We start from the raw sequence: 22,720 nt of genomic DNA on the forward strand, positions 1-22,720 counted from the left end.
ATTCTGTCTTTAAGAGTGTTGAATATTGGCCCCCACTCTCTACTGGCTTGTAGGGTTTCTGCAGAGAGCTACTGTTAATCTGATGGGCTTCCCTTTGTAGGTAACCTGACCTTTCTCTGTGACTGCCCTTAACATTTTTTCCTTGTTTCAGCCTTGGAGAATCTGATGATTATGTGTCTTGGGGTTGTATCTTAGTGGTGTTCTCTGTATTTCCTGAATTTGAATGTTGGCCTGTCTTGCTAGGTTGGGGAAATTCTCCTGGATAATATCCTGGAATGTGGTTTCCAACTTTATTCCATTCTCCCTGTCACTTTCAGGTACACCAATCAATCATAGGTTTGGTATTTTCTCATAGTCCTATATTTCTGGGACGCTTTGTTCGTTCCTTTTCATTCTTTTTTCTCTAATCTTGTCTACATGCATTATTTCAGTAAGTTGATTCTCAATCTCTGATACGCTTTCTTCCACTTGATTGATTTGGCTATTGATACTTGTGTATGCTTCACGAAGTTCTTATGCTATGTTTTTCAGCTCCATCAAGTCATTTATGTTCCTCTCTAAACTTGTTATTCTAGTTATCAGTTCCTGTAACCTTTTATCAAGGTTCTTAGCTTCCTTGTATTGTGTTAGAACATGCTGTTTTAGCTCAGAGGAGTTTGTTATTACCCACCTTCTGAAGCCTACTTCTCTCAATTTGTCAATCTCATTCTCTATCCAGTTTTGTGCCCTTGCTGGAGAGGAGTTGTGATCATTTGGAGGAGAAGAAGCATTCTGGTTTTTGGAATTTTCAGCATTTTGGGGCTGTTTTTTCCTCATCTTTGTGGATTTATCTACCTTTGATCTTTGAGGCTGATGACTTTTGGATGGGGTTTTTATGTCGGGGTCCTTTATGCTGATGTTGATGTTATTTTTTTCTGTTTGTTAGTTTTTCTTCTAACAGTCAGGTCCCTCTTCTGCAGGTCTGCTGCAGTTTGCTGGAGGTCCGCTCCACACCCTGTTTGCCTGGGTATTACCAGTGGAGGCTGCAGAACAGTAAAGATTGCTGCCTGCTCCTTCCTCTGGAAGCTTTGTCCCAGAGGGGCACCAGCCTGATGCCAGCCAGAGCTCTCCTGTATGCGGTGAGTTTGACCCCTGTTGGGAGCTTTCTCCCAGTCAGGAGGCACGGGGGTCAGGGACCCACTTGAGGAGGCAGTCTGTCAGCAGCGTGTGAGTGCTGTTCTGGGAGAATCCTCCTTGTCAGGATCAGCTGCTCTCTTCAGAGCTGGCAGGTAGGAAAGTTTAAGTCCACTGAAGTTGTGCCCACCACCGCCCCTTCTCCCAGGGAAGACAGACGTTTTATCTATAAGCTCCTGACTGGGGCTGCTGCCATTTTTTCAGAGATGCCTTGCCCAGTGAGGAGGAATCTAGAGAAGCAATCTGGCTACAGCCGCTTTGCCATGCTATGGTGAATTCTGTCCAGTCCAAACCTCCCAGCCTTCTTAGTACTGTCAGAGGAAAACCGCCTAGTAAAGCCTCAGTAATGGCAGACGCCTCTCCCCCAACCAAGCTGAATCATCCCAGGTCAACTTCAGACTGCTGTGCTGGCAGTGAGAATTTCAAGTCAGTGGTTCTTAGCTTGCTGGGCTCTGTGGAAGTGGGACTCACTGAGCGAGACCACTTGGCTCCCTGGCTTTAGCCGTCTTTCCACGGAAGTGAACAGTTCTGTCTTGCTGGGGTTCCAGATACCACTGGGGTATGAAAAAGACTCCTGCGTCTAGCTTGGTGTCTGCCCAAACAGTTGCCCAGTGTTGTGTTTGAAACCCAGGGCCTTGGTGGTGTAGGCACATGAAGGAATCTCCTGATCTGTGGATTGCAAAAACCGTGGGAAAAGCGTAGTATCTGGGCTGGGTATCATAGTCCCTCGCGGCTCTCCTTGGCTAAGGGAGGAAGGTCCCCTGGCTCCTTGCACTTCCTGGGTGAAGTGATGCTCTACCCTGCTTCTGCTTACCCTCCGTGAGCTGTATCCACTGCCTAACCAGTCCCAATGAGATGAACTGGCTACCCCAGTTGAAAATGCTGAAATCACCCCCTCTTCCGTGTTGGTCTCACTGAGAGCTGCAGACCAGAGCTGTTCCTATTCGGCCATCTTGCCACATTCCCCTGTGGCTGCTTGACAAATATTTCTAAGGCTTATTTTCCTTATATGAGAAATGAGAATGATAATAGTAACTACCTCATAAGATTTTTATGAGGATGAATTGAGATAATGCATGAAATTTCTTGGCATAGAGTAACTACTCAACCAATATTTGATATTATCTAGTCATTAAATCATCAAAAATGATGCTGACATTTCTGTGAGAGCATTCTGTAAAAGAAAAAAGTTAACGATTCAAGGAATTGAAAGAAATCTTTGGAACTTCAGTGGTTGGTGTTATTATGTATACTACGTGAACACAAAATTCGGGCTGCTTTCATTTTGGAATTTTCATATAACTCAAGCTAGTAAAAATTACCAGCATGAGACTCCTTCTACTAGAGAAAAGAAGAAGGAAAAGTAAAGGGGACTTTGTCTTTCACCTTAGGTACCAGCTCAGCCACAGGTGGGTAGAGCATCAGGTGGGTTCTTGGGGTCCCTGATTCCAGGACTTGGCTCATGGATGGCATTGCTGGACCTGCCTTGGGCCAGAGGGGAGCCCAGTGCCCTAAATGGTGAGTCCCAGGCCAGGCAGCATTCACCACGAGCTGACCGAAGAGCTCTTGGACCTTAAAGGAATATGGATGGTAGCTGGCAGTAATCACGGTGGGTCTGTAGTGTTGGTGGCAATGGGAAAAGGCTCCTCTGCTTTTGAAAAGGGGAGGAAAGAGTTTGAAGCACTGCATCTTGTGGTTTGAGTGACAGGTTAGCTGCAGGACAATAGAATACCAGGTAGACTTCTAAAACTTTTTGACGCTAGTCCCTGGCTCCTGGATGGCACCTCTGCACCCATGTGTGGCTTGGGGGAACTTGCCACCCTGAAGGGAACACAGGCCTGGATGGTTTTGCCACCTGCTGATTGTAGAGGCCCAGGGCTTTGAGTGAACATAGGCTGTGGCACGGAGTGGTTACAGCAGGCCTTGGACAAGACCCTGTGCTGTGCTAACTTCAGGTCTGACTCAACTCAGTCTTGTGTCAGTGGCCACAAAGGTGCTTGTGTCATTCCATCCCCAGCTCTAGGTGACTCAGAACACATAGAGAGAGACTTTGTATGTTTAGGAGAAAGTAAAGGAAGAGAACAAGAGTCTCTGCCCAGTAATAAAGAGAATTCTTCTGGATTTCATCCAAGACCATCAAGGCAGAACCTCTACGAGTCTGCAAAAACCAAAGTAGTACTGTGCTTGGGATGCCTCCTAAAGCAGATACAGCTTAGATAACAACATCCAAGTTCTTTCCAATATCTGGAAAGCTTTCACAAGAAGGGCAGGTGCAAACCAGCCCAGACTGAGAAGACTACAATAAATACCTAACTCTTCAATGCCCAGACACAAATGAACATCTACAAGCATTAAGGCCATCCAGGAAAACATGACCTCATCAAATGAGCTAAGTAAGAAACTAAGGACCAATCCTGGAGAAACAGAGTTATGTGACCTTTTGTACAGGGAATTTAAAATAGCTTTTTTGAAGAAACTCAAAGAAATTCAAGACAGCACAGAGAAGAAGTTCAGAATTCTATCAGACAAATTTAACAAAGGAATTGAAATAATTAAACAGAATCAAGTGGAAATACTGGAGCTGAAAAATGCAACTGGTATACTATAGAATGTATCAGAGTCTCTTAATAGCAGAATTGATCAAGCAGAAGAAAGAATTAGTGAGCTGAAGACAGACAGGCTATTTGAAAGTACATGGTAAGAGGAGACAAAAGAAAAAAGGATGAAAAACAATGAAGCATGCCTAAGGGATCTAGAAAATAGCCTCAAAAGAGCAAATCTAAGAATTATTGGGCTTAAAGAGGAGGTACAGGAAGAGATAGGGGTAGAAAGTTTATTCAAAGGGATAATAATAGAGAATTTCCCAAACCTAGAGAAAGATGTAAATATCCAAGCCCAGGAAGATTATAGAACACCAAACAGATTTAACCCAAAGAAGACTACCTCAAGGCATTTCATAATCAAACTCCCAAAGGTTAAGGATAAAGAAAGAATCCAAAAAGCAGCAAGAAAATAAAGTAAATAACATATAATGGGGCTCCAATGCATTTGGCAGCAGACTTTACAATGGAAACCTTATAGGTCATGAGTGAGTGGCATGGCATATTTAAAGTGCTGAGGTGGGGGAAAAACCTTTTACCCTAGAATAGTATATCTGGTGAGAATATCCCTCAAACATGGTGGAGAAATAAAGATTTTCCCAAATGAACAAAAGCTGAGGGATTTTATCAATATCAGACCTGTCCTACAAGAAACGCTAAAGGGAATTCTTCAATCAGAAAGTAAAAGATGTTAATGAGCAATATGTAATCACCTGAAGGCCCAAAACTCACTGGTAACAGTAAGTACACAGAAAAACACAAAATATTATAATGTGGATTGTGGTGTATAAACTATTTTTAAGTAGAAAGACAAAAAGATGAGCAAGTCAAAAATAATAACTACAACAACTTTTCAAGACACAAGCAGTACAATAAGGTATAAATAGAAACAACAAAAAGTTAAAAAGTGGGGGTAATGAAGTTAAGATACAGAGTTTTACTTAGATTTCTTTTTGCCTGTTTATTTCTTGCTTATGCAAGCAGTGTTACATTGTTTCAGCTTAAAATAATGGGGTATAAAATAGTATTTGCAAGCTGCATGGTAAGAACAAACCAAGAAACACACAATGGATACACACACACACAAAAACAAGAAACTGAGTCATATAACCAGAGAAAATCACCTTCACTAAAAGGAAGACAGGAAGAAAAGAAGAAAGAGAAGACCATAAAACAAATAAAACTGCAGGAGTAAGTCCTTACTTATCAGTAATGACATTGAATGTAAATAGACTAAATTATCCAATCAAAAGACATAGAGTGGCAGAATGGATTAAAAAAATAAGACCTGATGATCTGTTGCCCACAAGAAACACATTTCACTTGTAAAGACACACAAAGATGAAAAAGAAAGGCATGGAAAAAGCTATTCCATGCCAATGGAAACCAAAAAAGAACAGGAGTAGCTGTACTTATTTCAGACAAAATAGATTTCAAGACAACAACAGCAAGAAAAGACAAAGAAGGTCACTCACTATATGATGATAAATGGGTCAATTCAGCAAGAGGATATAATGATTGTAAATATATATGCAGCCAACACTGGAACACCCAGATATATAAAGCAAATAATATTAGAGCTAAAGGGAGAGAGAGGCCCCAATACAATAGATTTCAACACTCCACTTTCAGCATTGGAAAGATCTCCCAGACAGAAAATCAACACAGAAACATCAGACTTAATCTGCGCTATAGACCATATAGACCTAATAAATATTTAGGGAACATTTCATCCAATGGTTGCAGAATACACGTTCTTTTCGTTAGCACATGGACCATTCTCAAGGATAGACTATATGTTAGGTTACAAAACAAATGTTAAAGCATTTTTTAAAAAATTGAAATAATACCAAACATCTTCTCTGACCACAAAGGAATAAAAACAAAAATAAGAGGAATGTTGGAAAATATACAAATACATGATAATTAAACAATATGCTCCTGAATGACCAGTAGGTCAATGAAGAAATTAAGAAGAAAATGGAAACTTTTTTGACACAAATGAAATGGAAACACAACACACAACATACCACAACCTGTGGGATACAGTGAAAGCAGTACTAAGAGGGAAATATCTAGCTGTAAGTGCCTATGTCAAAAAAGAAGGAAAACTTCAAATAAACAACCTAAAAATGCATCTTAAAGAACTAGAAAAGCAACAGCAAACCAAACCCCAAATTAGTAGAATAAATAATAAAGATCAGAGCAGGAATAAATAAATTTGAAATAAAGAAAACAATACAAAAGGTTAATGAAACAAACAGTTGGTTTTGGGGAAAGATAAAATTGACAAATCTTTAACGAGACTAACAAAGAAAAAAAAGGGAGAAGACTTAAATAATCAAAATCAGAGATAAAAAGGACACATTACAATTGATACCACACAAATTTCAACGATCATTAGTGGCTACTATGGGTAACTGTATGCCCACAAATGGGAAAATCTACAGGAAATGGATAAATTCCTAGGCACATACAATCTACCAAGATTGAACCATGAAGAAATCCAAAACCTGAACAGACCAATAACAAATAAAAAGATCAAAGCAATTAAAAAAAAATACATCTCCCGGGAAAGAAAAGCCCAGGGCCTGATTGGCTTCACTGCTGAATTCTACCAAACATTTAAAGAAGAACTAATACCAATCCTACTCAAACGATTCCCAAAAATAGAGGAGGACAGAATACTTCCAAACTCATTCTAGGAAGCTACTAATTACCCCGATAGCAAAACCAGACAAAGACATATCAAAGGAAAAAAAAAAAAAACCAAAAAACTCCGATGAATATTGATGCAAAAGTTTTCAACAAAATACTGGAAAAAACGAATTAAACAACACATTAAAAACAGCATTGATTATGACCAAGTGGAATTTATTCCTGGGATGCAAGGATAGTTCAACATATGGAAATCAACCAGTGTGGTACAGCATATCAGCAGAATGAAGGACAAAAATCACACAGTCACTTCAATTGATGCTGAAAATGCATTTGATAAAATTCTGTATTCCTTTATAATAAAAACCTTCAAAAAACTGTTTATAGAATGAACATACCTCGACATAATAAAAGCTGTAGACAGACCCACAGCTGGTATTATAGTGAATGGGGAAGAACTGAAAGCCTTTTCTCTAAGAAGTGGAACATGAGAAGGATGCCCACTTTCACCACTGTTATCCAACGTAGTAGTGAAAGTCCTAGCTAGCACAATCAGAGAAGAGAAAGAAATAAAGGACATTCAAATTAGAAAGAAATAAGTCAAATTATTCTTGTTTGTAGATGAGATGATCTTACATTTAGAAAATCTTAAAGACTCCACCAAAGAACTATTAGAACTGTCAAATTCAATAAAGTCGCAGGATAAAAAAAGAATATACAAAAGTCAGTAGCATTTCTATATGCCAAAAATGAACAATTTAAAAAAGAAATAAAGAACGTAATCCCACTTACAATAGCCACAAATAAAATTAAATACCTGGGACTTAACCAAAGAAGTGAAATATCTCTGTAATAAAAACTATAAAACACTGTTGAAATAAATTGAAGAGGATACCAAAAAAATGGTAAGTTATTCCATGTTGATGGACTGTAAGAATCAATATTGTTAAAATGTCTGTATTACCCAAAGCAATCTACAAATTCGCTGAATCTACAGATTCAATTAAATCCCTATCAAAATATGAATGACGTTCTTCAGAGAAACAGAGAAAACAATCCTAAAATTTATATGGGACCACAAAAGACCAAGGGTAGCCAAAGCTATCCTGAGTGAAAAGTACAAAACTGGAGAAATTATATTACCTGACTTCAAATTATACTACAGAGCTATAGTCACCAAAGCAGCATGGTACTGGCATAAAAATAGATACATAGATCAATGAAACAGAATAGAGAGCCCAGAAACAAATCCATGCACCTACAGTGAACTCATTTTTGACAAAGTTGTCAAGAGCATACACTGGGGAAAAGGCAATCTCTTCAATAAATGGTTCTGGGAAAACTGGATATCCATATGCAGAAGAATCACCCCAGTCTCTCCCCACATACAAAAATCAAATCAAAATGGATTAAAGACTTAAATCTAATACCTCAACCTATGAAACTACTGCAAGAAAATATTGGGGAAAGTCTACATGACACTGGTCTGGGCAAAAATTTATTGAGCAATCGCCACAAGCACAGGCAAAAAAGCAAAAATAAACAAATGGCATCACATCAAGTAAAAATCTTCTGCACAGTAAAGGAAACACTCACCAAAGTGAAAAGACAACTACAGAATGGGAGAAAATATTTGTAAACTAACCCTCTGACAAAGGATTAATAACCAGAATATATAAAGAGCTCAAACAATTATACAGGAAAATTCCTAATAATCCTTTCAATAAATGGGCAAAAGATTTGAACAGACATTTCTCAAAAGAAGACATAGAAATGGTAAACAGGCATATAAAACTTGCTCAACATCATTGATCATCAGAGAAATGCAAATCAAAACTAAAATAAGATATCATGTCGCCCCAGTTACAATGACTTATATGCAAAAGACAGGCAATTACAAATGCTGGCAAGGATGTGGAGAAAAAAGAACTCTCATATGCTGTTGGTGGGAATGTAAATTAGTACAACCACTATAAAGAACAGTTTGGAGGTTCCTCAAAAACTAAAAATACAGTTACCATATGATCCAGCAATCCCACTGCTGGGCATGTACCCAAAAGAAAGGAAATCAGTATATGGTGAAAGGTAGGTGAGGAACAGAAAACCAAATACCACATGCTCTCACTTAAAAGTGGGAGCTAAACATTGGGTACACATGCACACAAAAATGGGAACAGTAGATACTGGGGACGACTAGAAAGGGGAGGGGAAAGGAGACATGGGCTGAAAAAACTACCTATTGGGTAATATGCTCACTATCTGGGTGATGGGATTATTTGTACCCTAAACCTCAACATCACACAATATACCCATGTAACAAACCTGCACAAGTACCCTCTCATTCTGCACATGGCTCGCCAGTTATCCCAGCACAATTTGTTGAATAGGGAGTCTTTTCCCCATTGCCTGTTTTTGTCGACGTTTTTGAAGATCAGATGGCTGTAGGTGTGTTGTGTGGCTTTATTTCTGGGTTCTCTATTCTGTTCCCTTGGTCTGTGTGTCTGTTTTTGTAACAGTGCCATGCTGCTTTGCTTACTGTAGCATTGTATTTTTTAAGCTGGGTAGTGATACCTCTGGCTTTGTTCTTTTTACTTAGAATTAATTGGTTTGGCTATTTGGGCTCTTTTTTAGTTCCATTAGAATTTTAGAGTAGTTTTTTTCTATTTCTGTGAAAAATGATGTTGGTAGTTTGACAGGAATAGCATTGAACCTGTAGATCACTTTGCACAGTATGGCCATATTAATGATATTGATTCTTCTAATCAATCCATGCGCCTGGAATGTTTTTCCATTTGTTTGTGTCATCTATGATTTCTTGCAGCTGTATTTCGTAGTTCTCCTTGCCAGTATGCTCTTGGGTTTGTTCATAGCATATGTTACACTTTATTCTTTTACTTGTTTACTTGCTTGTACATTTCATGACAGTAGAAACCTCATCTATCATATCTATCTTTGTTTTTCCAGCTCTTAGGACAGTGCCTGGAATCCAGAAGTGGGATCAATAAATATAGCTGAAAGAATGAAAGCCTTGAGGCAGGCAGAGCCTGTTTCTCTGCTGAAATAAACTAGCAAGAGCAGCCTCATCCTGTGGCCATCAAAGCATTGTCCAGAAGGGGGCGGGAGAGACAGTGTTTCAAAGGCCAGGGCTGCTGGAGGGTCCCCACTCCTTCACTGAAAGGATTCCTGTTATAGTGGTTGGCTCACGAACTAAAATTTCAACTGATGTAATGTGGTGTGACAATAGTATAAACTGGTTATCTTGCAAGTATGTGATTTGAGGGTGGGTGGGCAAGAACATCAACTTCTTTTTCACATTTCTGTATTGCTTAAAATTAGCAACAACTATATAATATCTTATGAAAAATGTAAATGGAAGCTTAAACATGTTTAAAAATATGAAATATAATTTGGCTGGGAAATAATGCAACATGATTAATTTCCGAATGTGGTTTTCAATGGTCCCAAGAGATTTTGCTTCAAGCATAAAATATTTCCTTGAGCAGATTCAGACTACTTTAAAAACTTTGCTCTATTTTTGTTTCTCTTCCTAATCTTCCATTCTATAGAATTCCATTTTATGAAGTTATAAAGGGTCATATGCTCCTGTGGTGTGGGACATGACTGCTTAAATATCCAAGAACTGTACGCAGCACAGATTTCCTTAGAAGGCTTAGAAGACCCAGAAACAACGGTTACAACTTTGTTGCTAGTTTCTGTTGTATGGCTTTTTTTCTTTATTGCCTTCTACCCCCACTGTTTTATATGAATGTTTAAATATTTTATATGAATATTTTTCATATATGGAGGCTTTTCTTTTTTATTTTAAAACCATTCAAAAATGCACTTTCGAAGTCCATGATATTCTCCGTATTATTAAAACTTTCTTCGATTATTGTTAAGCAGTCAGCTACTAACATTAAGTCTTGCACTCCTATATATAGTTAAATGAGAAGAATGCTTGAAATCTTAATTTGAGCAGTAAGGGGTGGATTTTATGGGATAGAATGTCATACTACAAGATTGGAGCACATCTCAGCTTCATGCCAATGTAATGTTTCTTCTTTCTTTCTTCTCTTAAATTATCAGTGAGATTTTTTAGAGCTCTTTAGAAATCTAAGTTTCTGTAATGATGTTTTGCTATGAAAACCATCAGCCATCACTTTTACCAACATGTGCTGAATTCCCAAACTGTATTGTGTGGCTCCCTTTTCTCTGCCTCCATAACCATTTTTCCAGCCTCGATACCCAGGCAGAGAACTTTTTCTTTCTAACAGTTAGAAACTGAATATGTTAATTTATTTTTTTTTCTTTCTAACTTTTTTTTTTTTTTTTTTTTTTAGGTTCAGGGAGTATGTGTGCAGGTTTGTTACACAGGTAAATTGCGTGTTGCCGGGGTTTGGTGTACAGATTATTTTGTCGCCCAGGTAATGAGCATAGTACCAGATAGGCAGTTTTTTGATCTTCACTCTCCTCCCCGCTCAAGTAGGTCCTCGTGTCTATTTTTCCTTTTCTGTATGTCCATGTGTACTCGATGAACATGTGAATTTCTGCTACTCTGTGTAAGGCTGCTTTGAAACCGTAGGCAGCGCTCAATCCAGGCTCCAGAGGCTCTCTCTCATGCCTGGCTGCCCCTCTGCCTCAGGGCTGACTGCCTCCAACACTTCAGTGACTTCATTTACAAGCAATACAAACTACTGCTGTCCAGGCTTTCTCTGTGCTTCTTGTGAGTATATTTGAGAGCAAAGGTAATCTGTATTATTAGGTCCATGTTTATGCCAGTTAAGCACTGTAGCTGATGTTCCATGCTAAACTTAGCTCCAACCAGGATCCCTGTTATTGAATTGTGTTGCCACCAAATTCACATGCTGAACCTGTAACCCACAATACATTAGAATGTCACTGTATTTGGAGATAGGGCCTTAAAGAGGTGATTAAGGCTAAATGAGGGCATATGGATGGGACCTAGTCCAATAAGATTGGTGTCCTTATAAGAAGAGTGAAAGATACCAGGAGTGTGCTTTCACAGAGGAGAGACCCTGTAAGGACACAGGGAGAGGGCAGCAACCTGCAAGCAAAGGAGAAAACAGCCCTGCTGGCACCCTGAGCTTGGATTTCCAGCCTCCAGAGCTGTGAGAAAATAAATTTTTGTTTTTTAAGCCACCTAGTCTGTGGTATTTTGTTATGGCAGCCCTAGCAAACTAATACAACCTCTATTCAATTTGATCCTAGACACTTCCTGGTATTCTTTGGCTACTGACTCTCCATATGCTAATCATAACCAGAAACCTCCAGTGAACACTTTCCTGTTGTGGACACTGTTCCTCCGTCATCCCATTTTATCATCACAAAATTCCCATGAGCTTAGTGTAATTATTTTAAAAATAATAATTATACTTCATATAAGTATATAATTAGTATAATTTTATACATAATTAGTATGGGCATGGAGAAGTTAACCAACTTAGGCACGATCACATAATCCGTAAGAGGCAGAGCTGGGATTGGAAACCAGATGGTCTGAAGCATGATGTTCTCCTGATGAGATGCTGCTGTCATGGTGTGGGACTCAGTGGAAAAAAGTGCAGAGGACCCCACTTCTCTTGCCCTGCTCCTTTCTTACTAGTGACACCACAATAAAGGGTTGTATGGATGTTTACAACTTTACGGTATCTGGATATTCTTAACTATTCTACCTGAGAGAAGGGAAGGAACAAGATAGTTCTTATTCGCACATCACAGATCAGAAAGGTAGGCATGGGGAGCTGCTCTTCCAGGTGCACAAACATTTGTGACTCAACATAATGGTTATCAGACCATCCCCTCTTTCTTATGCAACCAAATTTCCCAAGACAGCTGCTTTAAATGTATGAAACTCAGCTGTCCAAACAGTAAATGGTTTTGACACTTAGATGGCTTTCTTGACCTAGAGTAGAACTTGTTATTTATGATAATAGGAACAATTTGTGGGTTAGAATTCTTCCCCTCTAGCCGTAGTTAAGCAAGGGGACAAACACTGTCTTTAATCCCACCTTTGCTGCACCCTGGTTTCAGTGGGAAAAGCTATATTATTAGAGAGAAAGGCCCTGTCAAGAAAGAAAGGTCAGAAAGGTAGAGGCAGGGAGAAAAAGCAGAGGTTGTAATAGTATCACTGGGTGAGGCGCAGGAGGGTAAGCAGCACAGCGGGAGTTGTTACGGATGTCATTATTATAGCATTTAAGGATTGTGCCCCTTTGTGATCAGGGCCATTCTCTGACCTTGATGTCCTCTTTCAATCACTTGCTATGGGAAGCGTTGAGGAGTTTTGTCATCCTGAGATAGAAAGAGATGAGAGTACTCAAGATAAGGCCTTTGGAAAAGCAGAGTGGGATTGGTAGAATTGACTTAGCATTCAAAATCTTGGTAATTGTGCCTGACTGTGGGTTTGATCTGGGAACGGATTCTCCTCTAATACTCCTGGAATGGCTGCTATAGGCATTCTCCTAGAAGAAAACCACTTATGCCTAGGAGTTTGGAATCTGGCAAGGCACTTAGAGGCTCCCAGAAAATCCCCAAGAGAAGGAAGGCCTGCAGATGGGGAAAGATACAAGGTGAGCATCCCCAGAACCTTTAGTGGAGCTCCTTCTTGGGATCTACACAATCCTCTGAATGTATCTCTGTCTTTAGATTAGCCTGGGTTGTAGAGGTCGAGCTCTTACTCTATCTTAGTGAATCAGAGTTCAGCTAACTTCTAAGCTGCTCACCCATCTGAGAGAAACCAATCTGTTCTGAACTTGAAAGCTCCTGACTTCAAAGGCCATCTAGAAGAAACTGTTCTTGATCTCTTGCCCACTCCAACATGCAAGCAAAATCTCATCCGTGATAGTAGTTGACCTTTCAGAAGTCGCTCCTGCAGACAAGCCCATTGCCAAGTCTTTCCCTTCCCATGCAAAAACATCAGCTATAGGCCCTGGGTCACTCCTCTCCCTGGACAAGTGACTGCTGAGAGTGGCCAGTGCTGACTGAAGACCTACTCTCTGGTTAGTGAGTCTGTGTGACTCCTGGGAATCCCAAATACCAAGTGTTTCATGATTTTACCTCGGTTATGTCCTTACGTTTTGGCCTTTGGGAGAATAGATGGCAGAGTATTAGGTTCACTTTTACTTGGTGAAATAGAAATAATGAATCCCACAAAGTTATGTTGCATGGCAGTGGGTCCTCCTTTTCCCCGAATAACTTTCTAACACATTTGTCTGAACCTAAGATCAACGTTATCACTCTCATGTGCTTTACACAAAGGTTTTCTCAGGCAGGGGAAGACAGGCAGAGGTCACAGCCAGGGAGCTGCAGCATCCAGTCCCTCCTCTCCAGCCTGACTTGTCAGTGTCCCAGCAGCCTGCAGTGGGAAGGGCAAGTGAGGAGATCTGCTGAAGCTGCAGCCATGGAAACAGCTCCAGAACTGCTATTTGGCAGTGACTTGCAGGAATGCCCCATCCCTATGCCCGTCACTCCCAAAGGTGGTGTGCTACCGTCACACGTGGAAGGCAGGAGGCTGGTGAGAGGGCTGGAATAAGGCTGGACGGAGGGACTCAGGAGAAAACCCTCTCACCCTCCAGGGATTGGCATCCTGGTGACTCAAATGAGGCAAAACCATAGGAGCAGGGCTATGGGGTTCCTTTCACCAAGTTCAGTAAGTTATACCCTATGCCAGGCATGTGGCAGGAGCTGAACTAATGGAAGGAAGTGACTCAGAATTCGTATCTGACGCCCAATTCATACCCCATGCCTCCTCACCTGCCAACATGGTCAGTGGCCTGATGACGAAGAAGACCTGGGTCATGGTTTTCCTCTGCCTTTTATTGGGGTGACATTTTAATTGAGCCTTGTTTCTTGTGTGTAAAATAAAGGCATTGGGCTATATTGCTTCCATGCCCAACTCCTCTCTTTCATGCATATGGTAAAATGGCACCTTCCATGGTACCTTCAAGGCAGTCTAAAGAAAGCTTGGAGGGCGGTTAAGAGGAGGGTACATGGGGCTTGGTCAGCAGGCTGATGTGGATTGGCCATGAAAGAGATGAGGGGGGGTCAAGGGTTACTGGGGGGTATCAAGACAGGCAGGGTAATGCCCTGGGGTTTCTCTTGGCTGCTAGAGGGAGCTTGGGTCTGAGGCAGGCCTAAGTGTCAGGAGACCTAGTTGTCTAGGCCCCTAAATCCTGTCAAGTCTGAGATACAGATGTCTAGTCTGATACAGACCAGATGGCATGGAGAAGAAACTGTCATGGAGAAGAAATGTGACTATACCCTGGCCACATGCTCCCTTTCTCTGCCTGTGAGGAGGCTGTAATAGAGCCCGGCCATCAGGCCGGTCTCCGCCGTCTCGCTGACTCACTGGAACCATGGTGATTCTGCTTTTTGGGTCTCCTCCCTGCCGAGCAGGACCGGGGCACTTCTCCTTTGGAGTTGGCAGAAGTGGTATCTTGCTGAGTGCAGGAAGCTTTCTTTTGGGGACTTTTGTTTTTATTTTGTTTTCCTTCGTTTTCCTAAAGGGGCAAAGTGAACACAACTCTGGGGTGACTACAAGGAGCCTAATTTGGTCTCCAATCTACCACCTTCTCCTCTCTCTGTAGGGATAAAGGATGGGTGCAAGTTGTGCCTCTGGGTAGGACAGGAGTAGGACAGGACAGGACAGGACAGGGCAGGGCAGGGCAGCATGGACTATAACTCCTGGTTTAGGAAGGAGCAGAGAGGAATGTCAAAGTCTTGGGCAGGAGCCGGGCATGGAGGGGAGGAGGTACAGGCTCTGGGCCCCAGGAGAGGACTTGGGGCAGGGCTGGGAAAGTTCTGGAGGCTCAGATATGAAAGGTGGGGAAGAAAGGGCAAGTTGGACAACACAGCCTCCTTTCTCTGGGAGGGAGAGGTGGCCCCAAGGGTCCAAGGCCTTTCTGCAGTCCACATTAGGCTGGTAGAGTGAGAGGTGTCGATAGGCTGAGCAGCCAGTTGAAGCTGTGGCTGAGGCTGGAAGTCAGAACTGGGGCATCAGCCTTTTCACAGGAGTTTATCAGGTGATGGGCTCCTGAATCTCCTGCCCAATTCTGGGCCTCACATTATAGGAGGCAGAGTGATTTTAAGGGGACAAATTCCACAATAAAATATTAAGTGCAAAAATCAGAGTATCACATGTGTGATGTTAACCATGATAGTGCTTATTAACATGGGATTGTGTGATACATGTACAGAAGTTATATTGGAAGCAGCTGTGGTGAAGTAGTCACACTGCTTTTCTCAGAATTAGGAGCAATGGGGATTTTCACTTACCAGTAAGTTTAAAGTATCTTCAAAATTTCTGTTACTTTTATTCTGGGAAAACATTGTTCAAAATGCCTTGGATGAACTATAAGAGAGAGACTTGGGTTGGGTGGAGTCTGTGATTCACACCCACCTGTGTAATAATTGGGTGCCCAAGTCATTACGCAGGAGTATCTTCTTAGGCCAGGAAAAAGGCCTAGAGGCCTATGCTTGATGTTCCCAGCTCAGACCCTCTGGGGCTTATGGTCATGGGTTGCTGCCTGTGTCTCACATGTTCCAAATGCACGATCCATAAAGGTGGTCCCCATGGGAATTGCTTCTCTGACAATGGCACATAAATCCTAGATCTTAGTCATGCTTTGGAACCCCTTAGTCTCAGTGGGATTTTGCTGACGAGTATTGTCTCTGCCAGACAAAGACCCATTTTTCTTTGATTGAGACCCGTTTCTTACTCATTTTACTTCTCTCCACCGCCCCCCCCCTTGTCCTGATGATTCTAAGGTAGACCCACCTGGAGCTCCAGCTCTGGGAACCCCTCTCCAGACTGTAAACCTTGTGGTGAAATGGATTGATAATGTCCTGTTTAATCAGACAGATGCACACCTTGTTACCTTAGGAAAAACACTTCAAGAATCCTTGGTCATCATCTGTAAGATGAGGTCAACTACTTCTAAACCACAAGGTTGTTCAGAAAATTCAAAGATGTCAGGTGAGTAACATGCCCAGAAGAATGTCTAACCCCAAGTAGAGCCTTAACAAATGTTTATTTTCTCCCCTTTCCCTTGTGTAAATTTATTAACAACTACCTCAGATATACCTGTGATGGTTTTATTTTTACCTATTAGGTCACAGAGGCACAGAGAGGCTAAGTAACATGTTGAGGGTCACACAGCAAGTGGGCAGCATACTTGGACTTCCATCCCAGGTGTGTGGGGAGTGCCTTCATAGTCAGGATTATGTGAGGGATCGTACTTGACATGTAGCATGCAGCACATGTCGAGCTATGGGAATGAGTCCACTCAGATAAATGGGCCCAACCCTCACTCAGTGTTCACCACAAGGAAATCTGCCATTACCATTGCCTGTCTTCTCTGTAGTGACTGCCAACTGCAAGGTTAAGGCTAAGAATTTCATCATGTCAAGTGGAATTAGGGACCGTCAATATAAAGACTTTTGTACCCTTCCCTTGTGCCTCTCAGGTTACCAGTATCCAGTAACGCTATTAACCTTTTCTTCAAATATGTCTGATGATCTGATGTGTGCAGGGCATAATTATGGGTACTATGGTTAAAGCAATGAATGCAACCCTTGAAACCTGGGTGTTCATAGAGTTTTCATCTTGTGAGGGAAGAGAAAGAAAATGCACACATAAGGAAAAGTTATAGGAGCACAAATTGAGTTAAGTACCCTGGAGAAAAACCTAGGAGGGAAGGGACAAGGAAGTGTAGTTAGGGAGATTTGGTCTTTTATGTATATGGTGGCCAGGAAATGCCTCATGGAGAAAGTGGCAGCTGAGAGCAGAAAGAGGGGTGGCAGGAAAGTATGACATCTTCTGGAGGAAGTAAGGAAAAGTCCGAGAACCAATAGGAAAACTAATCTCCCTAACTTTCCTCTCTAACTTTCCCTCTACATACCCTTTCCAAAGATCAGTCCAAATAGATCTCCCTTTTCCTCCCCATAACAGCAGTGTAAATCTCTCCCACTGGAATCATTTATCATGTCTGCCTTCCTTGACAAAAATGGATGAATAAAGCTCAGGAGAAGCTGAGATGGTCTTCATGTTTTCCCCACTTTTTCCTGGCCTGTCCTGTTCACCCTATCCATCAACGATGTCTTCTACACTGAGCAGTCAGACCATATCTGGAGTATTGGGCTCTGTTCCTGATGCCTCACTGTGAGGGGCAAAGTCCCACTGGAGGTCATGCTGAGGCGATAACCCAGGGTGGTGTGGTGCCTGAAAAGGACGGACTCTTTCATAGGTGCTTAGTGATCCCAGCTGTATTAATATGTGAAAGGAGGTCATGTGGATGTGGAGTTAGAAATGTTCTGTGTAGACCAACATATGAAAACATAACCAAAGAGATTCTATGCCAATATGAATTAATATCTTATGATAAAATGAAACGGGGTGTCTGGGTGGGCTGAATTCCAAGTAGCCGGAGGAATGCAAACAAAGACAGGATGTACCCTGTTCTGGGAACGTTGTAGAGAGCATTCAGGTGGTTTGAGCTGAAATTCATGATTCTGTGATTCTAGTGGGATGCCTGAGGGCAGGTGATGAGAATAAATAAAGCTGGAACCTCTCACTGGGATGTTCTCAGGAAAAGGCCCCAGGATGTTCCGGTTGCTTCTACTGGGCATGTTCGTAGTGCTCTTCATGGATGAGGGTAAGCTCTGGAGAGGGACACACGAATGGGTGGTGAGAGAATGTATGGAGTGGGAGAAAGGGGTTTCTACACTTGGGTTTTGGGGCTGCTGTGAAATCATGTAAGAAAGTTTTTCTTCTCTTCACAGGAGACAGAGTCCTGACATGGAAATGTACGGTGTAGCTGGTTTGTCGTTTTTGGATAAATAATGCCACAGTGAAGGAGACATTCTTGAGTTCTCTACACATTGTCCCCTCCCCACTCAATACTCCAGTGTATTCTTTCTTGCCTAGACTTGGGAGGGTCCCTGACTTCTTTGGGGGTCATAGCTGTTACCCAATCAAGGGAGTAAGGTCCCCTGACAGAGGCCAGGACTAGTGTCAACTTTCTTCTCATGAGGTTTGCACCACTTCGATATAAATGTTTCCGGGTGGGAAGAGACTTCCGAAGCTGAATCACTTTCCCTAGTGCTGTTCTTTAAAGTGCCTCTCTTTTTCAGGGGTTCGATTTTGCAATTCCTGTGAACGGTTTGATGGATCCATTTGCCACGGTGGCATGAAAAGTTGCTGGAAGTTTAATTTATATTCGAAAAACAGGAGTTGTGCCACAGATCACTATTACTTTAGTGATCTCACTACAGGTAGGTGGGGGGTGATGTTACAGAGAGACACAAAATATCACCAGTGGTGCCCACAATGCTTGGAGCCAAGTTGTGGAGGGAATCTGGAATCATGGGAGAGGGTGGGAAGTGGGATTCACCATACACAGACCTGGGTACGGGGGCCTGTGTGGGAGGCAGATGTCTTCTGCCTGGTCATGGCTAGAGAGACACAGACAAAATGCAGACACAGTCTGGGGGCTTAGTCCAGTCTACAGAAAACTGAGGAGGTACTGGAGAGAGGTCATTGCTAGGAAGGTGATGAAATGTGGCAAACTGACCACATTTGCCTTTCTTCCCTTTAGGGAGGTATCTGTTCCGTTATACAACACTGTCTTGCAGGCCCTGTGATGAGGGAATGTTCCAAGTATTCCACGACCTTCTGAGAGAAACGACTTGCTGCATTAATGAAAACATGTGTAATACTGGCAGAGATAATTTAGATATTACGAGGGTTCTTGGAGCAGAGCCTCAGGATGCAATAGTGTATGATTCATAAAATTATGAATGATTAAGGTTGTTAGACTATATCTCCTTGTAGCCTTGGCCCTTTTTTTTACCCAATGGTAATACCGTCATCTTACATTTTCCCCCAAACCACTCTCTTCTCTATTCCAGCATATCTACCTATGGAAGCTCTGTCTTTCCAGTGTCCCTGTTTCCATTAACAGGCAAGGGTAAATATCTAGGTCAGAAAAACCTCAACTCTCCCTTCTGGTTGGATTCCTTGGTCTTTGCTACCTGGTACCACCTGGCAGTCTCCACTTGCCCTTAAGTTCTGATGCTACACCTGGCCTGAAGTTAGAATTCTAAAGTATTTTGCAAAGGAAGCAAAGTAGTTTTTATGGTAGAGCTTCTGGAGGAAGATCAGGAGAAAGCAGATTGGATAAAAATAGGGAGAAAGTTACCAGAAATTTTGGGAGAATGATTTGAGAGGAGAGTAGGAAAGTATTTGATGCGGGGGGCGGTCGGAGGTAGGGCTTATATTAAGAAGGGGCTTGGGAAAGTCAATGTGAAATTAGAAAGCATTAGAAACTCTGACTTATGTGAAAGAAATTAGTCAATGTACTAGACGTGAGAGTCACAGTGCTTGTCACCATTTTTGGGAAACTACTGCACAGCTACTCCTGACAACACGGCTTAAGCTACAAAGTTTTAATCATCTTTCCTTGATCACACTTGGCTGAGTGTTTTCCAGTTACTCTGTCTCTTAGCATGTGCTGTTGTTTGAATATCGCCCTCCAAAATTCATGTTGAAATTCCATTGCTAATGTAACGATATTGGAATGTGGGGCACTTAAGAGGTGCTGAGCTCGTGAATGGATGGATGCTGTTATCATGAGGGTGGGTTAGTTATTGCAGGAGTGGGCTCCTGCTAAAAAGGATGAGTTTGGCCTGATTTCTTCTCTCTGTCTTGTGTTCTTGCTTGATCTTCTGCCATGTTATGATGCAGTGAGAAGGCCCTTATCAGAGGCCAGCATCGTGTTCTTGGAATTTTCAGACTCCAGGACCATGAGCTGAATAAATTTCTGTTCACTGTAAATTACCCAGTTCTGTTGTAGTGATAGAAAATGAATTAAGACAGCATGTGAGGGATGCCCAGTCCTCAAAAATATTCAAATATCACCTTGTATTCTACATATCCATTGATAAAAGCTGATTGTTTTTAATCTATTGGCACAGCCCTGTAACAAAAAATGTTAAGGAGAGATAAGACTTTCAGATCATCACTGTAGTTTTCTTAACAAAAATAAGTTATGAAACAACAATAATCGCTGAATTGTTATTGGTTGACTTTAGTTTTATATTTTAAAAACGATTTTAGCCATCCTATGTATTAGAATCTACAGGCACTATGATATGTATTTTTTAGCTTATAATTATATACACACATATGTAATATTATCCCAAGGTTAGTCTCATCCCTATTGATATCCAGGATTATGACTGCTTATTAGTTTGTGTAATGTTATATTTACATAAGTAGAATTAAATATTTAAATCTACAAATAAATTTAAACATATTTTAAATATGTGTATGATGGGATTTCTCCCAAATTTTATAATATTAGAATGAATACTATACATTAACATCTTGAGAAATAGAAAGTAGATTCTTTCATGCAGGGTTGATTAATTAGTTTAAATGGACAGAATGAAGATGCTGGCAGTAGGTTCTAAAAAAGCAATGATTCATGGCATTTACTGGCTCTGAGCCCAACTCAGCACCAGAGTTCCCTAGAAATTGCAGTCCTTGTGTCCTAGACTGCCTTTCAGTTTTACCTAGGACCCCGAAGCACTTTGGCTTGCAGTGTGGCAAGGCTTGCTGAGAAACTTAAGTTCTAGCTGCTGGGATGGGTGATTCCCCTCTGGCTATGGCTGGTCCAAATTGTTCCCTCTGTACACAAGTACTGGCTAAGCCCAGCATGGCTTTACTCTCCTCTGTGACAGGACAGCACTGAGTTCAATGCCAAGTCCCCCAGTTGCTGTGATCTCACTCCCCCAAGTGCACAGCGTCTCTGTGCCAAGTGGCCACTGCCAGAGGATGGGAGAATGGTGGTTTCAGCAATTCAAGACTATCTCTTCTATGCTATTTAATGCCTTTTTCAGTGATATAAAGTTAAAACCAGGTACCGTGATTGTTCGAACAACCTGATTTTTGGTTCTTGTGATGGTGTTTTTCTGTGTGTATGTAGTTGTTAAAATTTGGTGATCCTACTAGAGGAACAAATGGTGTAGGCTTCTTTTCTACCATCTTGCTCTGTCCTTCTCTGTGTATAATTTAAATGATCCGTAATTAAGTGAAAAATTTATTTTTATTTTTCTTAATTTTTTTTCTCTTGGCCAGGCCTGGTGTCTCATGCCTATAATCCCAGCATTTTGGGAGGCCAAGGCAGGTGAATTGCTTGAGTTCAGGAGTTAAAGACCAGCCTGAATAATATGATGAAGCCCCGTCTCTACAAAAAATACAAAAATTAACTGGGCATGATGGCATGCACTGTAGTCCCAGCTGCTTGAGAGGCTGAGGTGGAGGGATAGCTTGAGCCCAGGAGATTGAGTCTGCAGTGAGTTGTGATTGTACTACTGCACTCCAGCCTGGGTGACAGTGAGACACCATCTCAAACATTTGTGTGTGTGTGTGTGTGTGTGTGGATTTATGGATACAAGTGCAGTTATGTCACATGAAATATATTAGTCTGGGCTTTTAGTGTACTATTTGCTTATATATTGTGGTTTTAATGCAGATTTGTTGGGGCAGGGTAACCTGCCCCCGGCCCTCGGTCAGGGAAAACAGCTCCTAGTTGCTGTGAACAGCAACTGAAAAGAGGCTGTGAGTCATGAAGGCTGAAGTTGACTGCCTTAGAATTCTTGGGTTAATTTTGAAAGGCTTTGCTTAGAACTATCAATATAGTACTCTGAACTTTCAGTTAGGACATATTGGAGGCAGCAGTATAGTTTATGAAGCTCTATAAATCCTTTTGCAAAAACACGTAACACTAGGATAGCAAAGGGAACATGCCATAGACAAAATAAGGGTCCACCAGGGTTCCCTAAGCCTTGGATATCTCAGATATATGGGAATATGTCACTGAAATTCCTTTCACAAAATAGAACTTGATCCTTAGGAAGAAAGGAACTGTTAGTAGAAACAAAATTCAGCAGGGTTTAAAGACTGAGATTATCAGAGAACATGAATATATATATATATATATATATATATATATATATATATATTTTTTTTTTTTTTTTTTTTTTGTGAGATGGAATCTAGCTCTGTCGCCCAGGCTGGAGTGCAGTGGCATAATCTTGGCTCACTGCAAGCTCCACTTCCTGGGTTCATGCCATTCTCCTGCCTTAGCCTCAAAAGGAGCTGGGACTACAGGCACTTGCCACCATGCCTGGCTAATTTTTTTGTATTTTTGGTAGACATGGGGTTTCACTGTGTTAGTCAGGATGGTGTCGATCTCCTGACTGCATGATCC

The 22,720-nt window shown here is 41.5% G+C and overlaps 1 protein-coding gene across 9 annotated transcripts in view; it reads left to right on the forward strand.

Annotated features, from left to right (window-relative positions):
• Window positions 1-1,069: 1,069 nt before the first annotated feature.
• The window catches only part of PATE2 (prostate and testis expressed 2), a 59,991-nt gene continuing 38,340 nt past the window's right edge, over window positions 1,070-22,720 (forward strand). Inside the window, exons 1-7 of one of the 9 annotated variants that reach the window (XM_031652816.1) lie at window positions 1,095-1,118; window positions 10,772-10,805; window positions 16,330-16,422; window positions 16,559-18,100; window positions 18,228-18,251; window positions 18,579-18,719; window positions 19,043-19,267. In XM_031652816.1, the coding sequence (XP_031508676.1) occupies window positions 18,025-18,100; window positions 18,228-18,251; window positions 18,579-18,719; window positions 19,043-19,236 (435 nt within the window). In that variant the 5' untranslated portion in view covers window positions 1,095-1,118; window positions 10,772-10,805; window positions 16,330-16,422; window positions 16,559-18,024 and the 3' untranslated portion in view covers window positions 19,237-19,267. The other 8 variants (XM_031652818.1, XM_031652817.1, XM_031652819.1 and 5 more) reach the window with 8 other exon arrangements.

This window comes from Papio anubis, chromosome 12, assembly GCF_008728515.1.
Source record: "Papio anubis isolate 15944 chromosome 12, Panubis1.0, whole genome shotgun sequence".
Classification (NCBI taxonomy): Eukaryota; Metazoa; Chordata; class Mammalia; order Primates; family Cercopithecidae; genus Papio; species Papio anubis.